General features: G+C 43.6%; 1 protein-coding gene across 1 annotated transcript in view; it reads right to left on the reverse strand.

The window, feature by feature from the left end:
• ZNF704 (zinc finger protein 704) overlaps positions 1-10,202 on the reverse strand; it is a 362,117-nt gene extending 351,915 nt beyond the window's left edge. Inside the window, exon 1 of the mRNA XM_072604950.1 lies at positions 9,416-10,202. Within this exon, the coding sequence (XP_072461051.1) occupies positions 9,416-10,102 (687 nt within the window). The 5' untranslated portion in view covers positions 10,103-10,202. The remainder of the gene's footprint in view (positions 1-9,415) is intronic.
• Between the last annotated feature and the right edge of the window lie 813 nt (positions 10,203-11,015).

Here is an 11,015-nt window from a genome sequence, read left to right on the forward strand (position 1 = left end):
GACCCTGGGCAAGTCACTTAACCCTGTTTGCCTCAATTTCTCATTTGTAAAATGAGCTGGAGAAAGAAATGATAAACCACTTCACTATTTCTCTGCCAAGAAAACTCCGGCCAAAAAAGGGTCACAAAAAATCAGACACAACTAAACAAGTTAGAGTAGTAATAGTTCCATGATGGCTATTGTTTAAGAGGTATAAAACATGGATATGCCCCAGAACCTCTTCTTTTGATTTTTATCTATATCACTTGCTGTTAGATGTTTATTCGTATTTTTCTACTACAGCAAACAGAAAGAAAAGTATTCTCCTTTATGAACTTAAAACACAGCTGAAATGCGCTGGCTAGTTACTACCAAAAAAGAGCAATTAGAAGCATGTCCCTTCCTATCCTTTACCACAAATAACACTAGCTCAGGTCTTTAACCTCATGGCTAGAAACCTGTTAATTGGTTTCCTTGCCTTCACACTTCATTCCAATCATTACACACAAAACCACCAGATCAATCTTTTTATTCTCCAGCTTAAAATCTTACGATTCCCCACAGCCAGGAAGTTTGGGCAGGGGCAACTGGGGCTAGGGGTTAGACATAATAGGGAATTGAAAACCAGGGTTCCCCTGAATTGATCTGAAGGGAAGGAAAAAATAAACAACCAGGAACTTGACCTGACAGAATCCTGCCAAGGTAACCTCTTCCACCAAAAAACACTGAGAGCCCAGAATTAAAGGCAGAAGGAAGAAAGTAGAAATAAGAGGGTTCAAAGAGGTGACTTCAACGATGAGGATGAGGCCCAGGATTAGTGAGTAGAGCCAGGAGTGGAACCAACCATAGGAGGTTTGGGGACAAATGAAGACAGCATGGAAGAGACTTGAGGAGAGTTCCAATTTCCAAATACCCCTGGAAAGGGAAAACAGAAAGACTACATCTCAGTTAGTAATTTCTAGTTGGTTCAGTAGAAGGACGGCCAAAGAAAGGGGAAAAGAAGAAGAAAAGTAAAGACAAGTATTAAGATTAAAATACCTAGTCTAATAAGAGCTCAGAGATTTGAACTAGAGTGTACCTTGGAGATTATCAAATCCCTCCTCTTTATTTTATAGATACAGAAACTAGGGCTCAGAGATGGTAGATAATTTGCCGAAATTCACATGGCTACTGGCTACTAAAGATGAAACTAGAACTCATACCTCTTGATCCCCAATCCAAAACTCTCCAGGGGACAACATTAGCTTATGAGTTAACTGGTGAAATCATCATAAGAGTCCAGCTAGATGCAGAAAACTATGATCTCATAAACAGTTTCTCTGTTTCCCCTTTCCAGGAGTATTTGGAAACTGGAACTTTCTTCAAGTCTCTTACATCCTATATTCATCTCCCCCCAACTTCCTACAAAAGCAGTATATTGGTAGTAGAAAAAGTTTAGGACTTATTGCACAAAAAGATATGGATTTGAACATTTTCTCTAATACTTAATAGCTATATGATCATAAACAAGTCATTTACCAACTCTCTGAACATCACGTTCCTGAAGCCAATAATACCACGACAACTGTATCACAGAATTATTCCAAGAACAAAATAAAGGTAATCTATGTAAAGGGTTCTGTAAGGCTTAAGGCACTATATAAACATCATATATGGTTATAAGTAAAGCTGGTGACACAAAAATAAATGTCTTTAATGTATATAACGTATAATAAAACAAATGTAAATAAATGCCCAAATATAAATGACCCTAAATTACAAAATATATATGTGGTAGAGGGAAGAACATTAGTTTTGAGGAATTTGGAGTCAAGTCTGAAAGTCATGTGACCTCCCTGTTTCCTCATATGTAAAATGCGGTCATAATACCCATAAGAATTCCCAGAGTTGTTGTGAGGTAAGTACTTTGGAAACTGGTAAGCTTAGCAGAAATGTGATTCATTATAGTATTTAATGCTACTATTCTTAAACAACCATATTATTAGTCAGTCAACAAGCATTTATTAGGCACCTACTATGTACTGGGCACTGTACACTGTTATGTAATAATCATCCCCATAAAAAGTAACTAGCAAATACCAAGGAATCTCTAAGTACAAAATGAACTGTGCAGACAACAAACATTTCAGAAATTCTGGAGAATAGATCACTGAGAGCTAGATAGGTCAGGAAAGGTAGCCCGGAGAAAATGGGATGTCAGCTGGGATTTAAAGGGAGGGTAGGATTTGAGAAAGAGGGACAAAAAGGAATTTCAGGTGAGGAAACTGTGGATACACTGAAATTCATGTTGTGTTGGAGAAGACCAGTTTAACAGAAGCCCAGTGAAGAAGCAAATACCTGAGATGCCTTGGGAGATTGTGGATTCCCCCTCCCTAAAGTCTTTAAACAAAGGCTGGAAGATCACTTGGTACACATCATGTAGAAGGGATTCTTGTTTAAAGGAGTAAATTAAACAGCCTCTAAGGTCCCTTACAACTCTGCCTACTTAATAAAATACAGGCCCCCCCGGGCTAAAATCCAAAGCCTTTCAGAACTGGCCCCAATCTACATTTCCAATCTTATCTTCCCTTACTATCCCTCACGTAGCCTATGTTCCAGTCAGATTGGACTATTTACTGTTCCCTGAACATGCCTTATCTCTTCCCACCTTTATAAATTTGTTCATACCATTTGTTCCACTTGGAATAATTCTACCACACTCATTGCATCTACTTCCACACCTCGCAAATATTTCTCAAACCCTTGCAAACCAGCTTCCAGCCCTAGGATTTGATTGAAACTGCCTTCTCTAAGTTTATCAAAAAAATCTCTTAACTGCTAAGTCTAATGACCTTTTCTCACTCTTCCTCCTCTGAACTCTTAGAAGCATTTAACATTGATGACCCGATCTTCTCTACTATTTCTTGGAGATGCTCTTCTCCATCATCTTCTATGACAAGGCTCTCTCCTAGATCTTTTCCAATCTGCCTCATGGTTCCTTCTTAGTTGCTTCATCATCCATATCCTTCCCCTTAATCATAGGTGTTCCCTAACACTCTCACCTGGGCACTTTCTTCTCTTTCTACACCCTCTCTTAGTGATGACATCAGCTCTCATAGGTTCAATTATCTTTATGTATCGAATTCCCAAATCTATTTTGTTGTTTTTGACTCTTCATGACACCATTTCTTGGCAAAGATTATGGAATAGTTTGCCATTTCCTTCTCTACCTCATTTTACAGATGAGGAACTGAGGCAAACAGGGTTAAGTGACTTGCCCAGGGTCACACAGCTAGGAAGTATCTGAGGCCAGATTTGAACTCCTGAAGATGAGTCTTCCTGATTCCAAGCTCAGTGCTCTATCTAGTCATAATTTCTCTTCTGAGCACCAGTTTCACATCACAACTACCTCCTGCACATTTCTACCTGGATGTCCTATAGGCATCACATGCTCAACATGTTGAACATAGAACTCATCACTTTCCTTCCCTTCTCTCCAATGAGTCTATTTGCCTATTGCCTATTTTAGACTCAAATTCATTACTTCTGTATAATCCTTGATTCTTTCCTCCACCTCAAACTCACCCCTCCTCAAATCAGTTGCCATATCTTGTTGATTCTACTTGTACATCTCACATCCATTCTCTTCTCTTCAATCTCAAGGCCACAACACAGTTCAGATCCTTATTGTCTCTAGTCCATACTATTGCAAGTCTCCTAGCTGGTCTCCTTATTTCCAGTCACTCTTCTCTTCAATCCACCTTCCAAACAGCTGGCAAAATAGTCTTCTTAAAGCTCAGTTCTGACCATGTCATGCCTCTGCTTTAAAACAAAACAAAACAAACAAAAAAAGAGGCTCCCATTGCCTCCAGGATAAAATACAAACTCTTCCATGTAACATTTAAAGCCTTTCACCATCTGGCTTAAGCCAACCTTCTCAGGCTTTTTTCATATTACTCCTTTTCACACAATGCACAATTCCTCCATGCTGACCTGCTTGTTGTTTTCACAACTTGGCATCTCACCTCCCACTTCGATCTCCTCCATCTGGCTCCACATCAGGCTTGGATAGCACTGCCTTTTCACCCTAGCCTCTTAGAATTCACCACAGGTGTTTCTTCTGATGGGAAGCCTGCTCTAATCCATCTAGTTGCTAATGCTGTCTCTCCCTCCTCAGATTATCTCGAATTTACTAATTTGCCTGTTCACATGGTATATCCTGCAGTGAAAAAGTTTCTTGAGAGCAGGGAGTGCTTTTCATTTGTCTTTGCTGTCCTTGGTACCTAATATTAAATGTTGTTAATGAATGAAATGACCTTTGTCCAATCTTGATTTCTCAAAATGTTAGGAATCCCTCAAACCCTATGCTACCCTAGCCATAAGTGATTCTCTCCCTCTTAGGAATTCTTACAATATTTTGTTCTGCTTCCTGGGCCATTGCCAAGTATCTTGACTTTTGTCCTGCCACTGGACTTTGATGACTCTGGAAAAGGGTGAGGCCGATGACTTTTTGCAACTTTGCCTCACTTAAATCCAATTTACTAGAAAGTCAAGATATCACCCATCATCAACTATTTTACCCCAATATCATGATGTCATTGGTTCTCTTTGAAAATGGAGGATCAACAAAAACAATAGGATTTGGTTGTGCCATTTCTAGGTCAAGTAAGATGTAAAATACTTTGTAAACATAAAGTGCTATGTAAATGCTGGCTATTATTAACTATTATTAGTGCACCCTAGTTCAATTCAACAAACATTTATGAAGCACCTACTATGTGTAGTAGGCACCTTAACCTAACAGATAGAAAGAGTTAAACTTCACTTCAGGAAGACCTGAGCAAATCACCTTCTCAATGGCCCAGGCAACTAAGACTAGAAATTGCAGAGGAGGTGCTACTCTGCACTGATAGAGGGCACTTCCTCACTGGAAACTACTATAACAATGGAATCACAGGTTAGACCCTAAAACACTGTGCCAAGTGCAAGGCAAAGTACTCAGAGTACAAAACTGAAAAATAATGTAGTTTGTGACCTTGAGGATCTTACATTTTACTGTGAAGGAGAACATACCAGGTAAGTATAATATGAGGTAGAATCTCAAGAGGTCAAAAGAAAGGTCAAGAGAAATAGTGTATATCACTTTGCAAATGTTAAAGTTCTATAAATATTAGTTACTATTATTCTTATCAAGACAAAATGAAAATTTGAGATAACATTTACATTTGGGGGAGAGGATCAGAACTAATTACACACTGACGGTTATTCTTGTACTTAGTTTGTCCCTTACTAATTTGTAAACCCCATTTACAGAAAGGACTACATTTTAGACATCTTTGTATCCCTTAGAGTATCTATTAGTGCTCTGCACAGATTACATTGTCAACAAATATTTGTTAAATGAATAACAGACAACAGAGATTTAACATTTGAATGGTCAGCTAACAGGTCAATTCAGCTAATTATTCATGACTACTTTTTGCAACTGGCTCACTGTGGTAGGCCCATAATAAGATTCATTTATGAACAAGATCATTAGCAGGTAACACCCACTCTGAGAACTTTCCAAGTTAATGTCTGCTCTTCTGTTCTGTGTAGCATGGAATCTAGTACAGATCCATGGAAAAGTCCAAAGTTCTTTCCTTAGGAAAAAGGTATAATTGTAGGTACTCTAGCTGCCCAGCCTGTAAAGAAGTAGGCTTTTGGGCCTTCTTTTTAGACAAAGAATACAATTCTGGCTATTAAATTTTCACAACAGAACTCCAATTCTCCCACCCCCTCACATCTAAAGCTTATCACTTTCACTGCGCTACCCTGTATCTACTACTGGGCAATTAATACCATGAATTCACTTCAATCTAGCACCTGTCAGTCTCTGTACACACCTGATATTTGAGAATCTAATCAACATGTTAACAACTCTTGGAGAGATAACCAATGAAGAAACTATATTCCTAATCCAGATTTCCTATGGATCGATCACACCTTGGTGGAGGAACACCACTAACAATTTTGTCTTTAGGACTTTCTAATTCAAGAAATTCTGGAGGTAGTAAGGTAGGTAGCTGCACAGGATACAATGCACAGAAATGTACACTAAGAGACATGTTGTCATATGATTTTTCTTAATCATACGTATACTTTAATGCCAAAAAATTCCACTCCCCATGATGCTCTAAGTCACATTCATGAAGAGCTATTGACAAGGGGCACAATGCTTGCAATACACAAATGTCTTGTTATCTATCCAGTCATCAAAATTCTCTATATTCTGTTTTTGTACTGTTAGAGCACGGTTGGGACCACAGGTTCCCAGCCTTGAGTTAGTGCACAATAAAATGAAGCAGTAAACCACCTACTAGCTATCCTACCCCAGCCGTAATTTAATCATTCATTATAGGCTTTCACTGGTTAAAATTTTATGTCCTCTATCTCCTTAAACATTTTATACCTTTTTATAAATGAAGAGTTGAAGATACACGATTCTTCCCAATAGCCCTTAAATAAGGATCCACATGCTAAAATTCCACTCAAGCCTAATTCAAGAAAAAAAAAGCTTGTCTTTAAAGATAAATGTCTTCTACCACCACCACTACCCCCAATGAAAACTACGTAACATAACATTTCCTTTTTGCCTTAGCTATCAAGGAACTTCCCTTTCCAACAGTAGCAATATAATAGTTTATCTCAAGCATTTATTAGCACCTATTCCCTCTGTTTCCTTTAGATGAGGGGGCAATGCTTCATCTTTTTTTGTGTTATGGACCCCTCTGTCAGTGGATTAAAGCCTTCTATGACCTTCTCAGAATGATGTTTTTAAACAGTTGAAGGAAAAGTTAAATTTTAGTTAGAGGTTAATGAAAATTTTAAAAAAGTGATTTTCCCCCTATGTAAGTTTATAGGAACTGAAGAAATCTAGCTTCAGACCCCAAATCATGAATCTCTGCTTAAGCTTTCTAACCAGAACCTATGTTCTGTTGTTAGTGCTACACATTTTATTTTGCATTATGACTGATTTGTAAGGTGACTCAAATCCTTTTCAGAAAAGGTAGATATACATCTTAAATGAATAAGATAAGTTAATCAGATGAGAGACTGACTTGGTACATTCTATATTCTGATAACAAAAATAATTTTCTTCTATTAGTAGACCACCCAGGATAAAGGGTATCAAAATTCTCTGTCAGCAAATGAAGATGAACAAGGTGTATACCTTTCTTTTTCCAATAAATGTACTCCTGAAAAGCTGATGAGTCTTCTTTGAAATGCAAATCACTACCACCTAGTTTACTTGTTTTATATTTATAGTTCAAAAATCTTTTACCTTACTATTGAAGTTATTACTTTCACCAGTGCAGGTCAAATGAAGTAACTGCAGTGGTAGTGGCAGTGGTAGTAGTAGTAGTAGTGGTAGTAGTGGTGGTGGTGGTGGAGGAGGAGGAGGAGGAGGAGGAGGAGGAGGAGGAGGAGGAGGAGAAGGAAGAGGAAGAGGAAGAAGAAGAAGAAATAATCCACATTTATAATATAGCACAAAGCACTTTCCTTACCCTGTGCAGTGAAAGTACTACAAATATTATAATTCCCATTTTACAGATGAGGAAATGTGGCTCTATTCTTATAAGTGACTTTCCCAAGTAACTTTAAATCCAAGTCTGATTCCAAATCCTGCCATCTTTCCACTCTACTCTACTGTCTCTCTAATGGACAATATCCTCTGAATTGCTGTGGTAGAAAAACGTTACTTGATGGCCAATTTTCTGATCTTCCTCTAGCATACATTCAATCAACCAACCCTCACTCAAAACTTTTTGAGTTTTGGATCTTCCAGACCATTTGCTCTGCTGGCAAAGCCTTTAGTAGCCTAGAGTTACTTCCATACAATAATGAAGTAAAATAGGACATTAGTAAAATACATTTTATTTTTGATTTAAATTTTCCTTTTTGGATTTTCTTAAAACAGAGCACATTAGAACTGCCATTGTCCACTGCTTAAATTTTTATGACAAGTGTAAAGCAGATTTGTCATATTTCAGGATCCCCCCTCCCCCAAAAAATGGTCCTAATTGACAGCTTTCAAAAATGTCTTACTTGCTCATTGAGGCCAACTGCTCCTTTGCTACCTTTTAACAACTGTTCGGTTTATGGATCTAACATTTTCCACAAGCATCGGAAGTACATATGTTCTATAATCTTTACCTTTTCAGCTGAAAGTTTAAAAGAACAGGTATGTTCATATGATTCCCTTGATTCCAATACACATTTGTTCTACAAAGTTCAATTAATAGCTTTGGAGTTCACACACACATACACACACAAACCCAGCAATAATGAAAAGTAATCATCTCTTGCTCAATAGTTTACCACTGCTACTCTCAAAACTTCTTGGCAACACATATCCATGCAATCGCTGTGTTATCCAATCCCATGCCTGAAAACTCTAGACAGTCAGTTGTGTAATAAATAAACCCCTTATCATCTGCTGAAGACATAAAAACCAAAATACTGGTTTCTGCTTCGGCATTGAGGGGGCACTCTAGAAATTTCAACAACATACACTTAGAAAAAAGGCTCATCGTTTGAAATTGTTAGTGTCCTCAGGCTGACCCTAATTTTTTTCAGCAATTTTGCGGAAAAAACTATGGGCCTTTTAAACACTGGCAGGGAAAAGGGAAACCCTGAAACTGCAAGCAACCTTCCCATACGAAAGAAGAGCTTGTTTGTTTTTCCATGAAATGGGAACAGAGGAATATCCACCTAACAAGTGCTCACTACTAGAGACGCATCCACAACAGGTCCTAAGCAGCAAGGCGATTGGGCCGATAAACATGGGAAGCTGCTGTGGCTGCCGCTGCTCGCCTTCAATATCTGACAGCCCCAGCCCGAGATTGAAAACAACAGCACTCCCCCACCCCGGGGTATGGCACACACACACGCGCGCGCGCACAGACACACACACACTGACACACACACACTGAGACACACACACACTCCCACTGCCCCGGAGTGGGAGAAATTCCACAACACCTCTCCGTGCTCCCCAAGGCGCATTCACCTGGTGCCACCTCCTAGCCCACGCAGGGAAGCTGGGCAAGCGTCAAGAAAAGGGGAGACAGGGTGAAGCTGCGAAGCCTAAGGGGGGAGGGTAGAAAAAGAGGGGCTGGTAGCGTACCCAGTGGCTCACCCCTCCAAGCGGACGGGACCAGACACACACACGCGCGCACACACACACACACGCGCGCGCACACACACACGCGCACACACACACGCGCACACACACACACACACACACACACACACACACATACTCGCATGCACAGGCAGGACCCAGGAAGGTGCCGGACAGGCTCCAGCTGACACACCCCTCCGAGCCCCGCCGCTCACTGCCGGCCTCCGGTGCGCCCGGGCCGGGTGCCCCCCTCCCGTGTCCCAGTCCCCGGGCGCGAAGCGCGGGACGCACCTTTTGCGAGCCCCGGCTCTGGCCCTTCGGGGCCGCGGGGGGCACGAAGCGCTCCTCTACGTCCTCCTCCTCGTCTTCCTCCACCACCTCGACGACCACCTCCTCGTCCTCGTCGTCCTCTTCGTCGTCGTCCTCCTCCTCCGCGCCCCCCCGGGGCTTCCCCTCCAACCTCCCGCGCCCCCTCCGTCGCCTCCCCCCTTCCTCCTCGCCGTCCTCCTCCTCCTCCTCCAGCAGCAGCAGCACCGGGGCGGGGACCGTGGCTGCGCCGGCGGCAGCGGCGGCGGGAGGGGGGGTGGCCCCGGACCCGGCTCCGGCTCCGGCTCGGCGAGGCGGGGGAGGGGGCCTCCAGCTCTCCCGGGCCGGGGCCAGGGGCGGCAGCCCGGGCAGGGCGCCCTCCTTTGCCAGCGCCGGGCCCGGCGGCGGCGGCAGCGCTGCGCCCCCCCGGCGGCTCCCCAGGCTGGAGCGCTTGGCTAAACGCCGAGCCTGCATGCCTGGCGCAGGGGCTCCCGGCCGCAGTGCAAAGCGGGAGAGTTTGTCACCACCACCACCTCCTCCTCCTCCTCCTCGCCCTCCTCTTCCTCGCCCTCCTCCTCCTCCTCCTCCTCCTCGGGCTCGGGCTGTCGCTCGAGGCGCAACCCGCCGGGGGTCGGGGCAAGCAGGGGCCGCTGGGGCCACCTCCCAAGGCATGCAAGTGCCCGTGCTAAGGCGCTGGGCTGCAGCGGCGGCGGCGGCGGCGCCTCTCCTCCGCCCGAGCCCGGCGGACCAGCCCGGGCAGAAGGCAGGCTGCCGGCTTCTCCTAGAGCCGGGCAGAGCCGCTGCTGCGGGCGGCGGCGGTGGGTGTGTGCGAGCGGTGGGCCGCCTCCGGCGCTGGCCGTGGGGAGCCACAGCCTGTGCAGTCCGCCTGCGAGGGCTCCATGCAAGCGGCCCGAGCCGGCCGCTGCGCCTCGCCCGGGCCCTGCCCCAGCCGCCGGCTCCCGGGCCTATCGCTCCCGGCTCTCCGGCGGCGCTCGAGCTGTTTGTGTTGTGTGTTTTCCACCACCGCCCCCTCTCCCCTCCTCACTAGCCATTCCTCGCAGCCCAATAGTCCTTGTGCAACCAAAACCCGGACTGGATTATTTTCCCTCTCTTCCTCTCTGTCTCTCCCTACCAACCCTACGCCAGATTCCTGTGCTTGGAGCAACAGGGGCAAACACTGGTCTCGGGGGACAGTCACCTTTGTGTGCATTTACTTGGCTCCCTCCAAGTCTGTCTCATTTAAACGGAAGGATTTGCAATGAACCGTGTTCATCATCATCTGAATGGCAGCGACGCTTCTATTAACAGATATTTATTTAAAATCAGTGGGAGGCTGTTTTCTACACATTTGTAGTTGCAGGGTGGGGGGTTGTCCTGATATGAGGGAAATCCAGATTTTCTTGGATATTCTGAAATAGTGTATTTTACTCTTCCAAGCAATATAAGCAACAATGGTGTAGTGGAAAGATCACCGGATTTGGAGTCAGAAGACCTGGTTTTAAATGCCACTTTCTAGCTGTTGGGATCTTAAACAAGTCACTTAACTTCCCCTAGTCTCAGTTTCTGAATCCGTAGAATGGAGACT

This window comes from Notamacropus eugenii, chromosome 4 (genome assembly GCF_028372415.1).
Source record: "Notamacropus eugenii isolate mMacEug1 chromosome 4, mMacEug1.pri_v2, whole genome shotgun sequence".
Taxonomy (NCBI): domain Eukaryota; kingdom Metazoa; phylum Chordata; class Mammalia; order Diprotodontia; family Macropodidae; genus Notamacropus; species Notamacropus eugenii.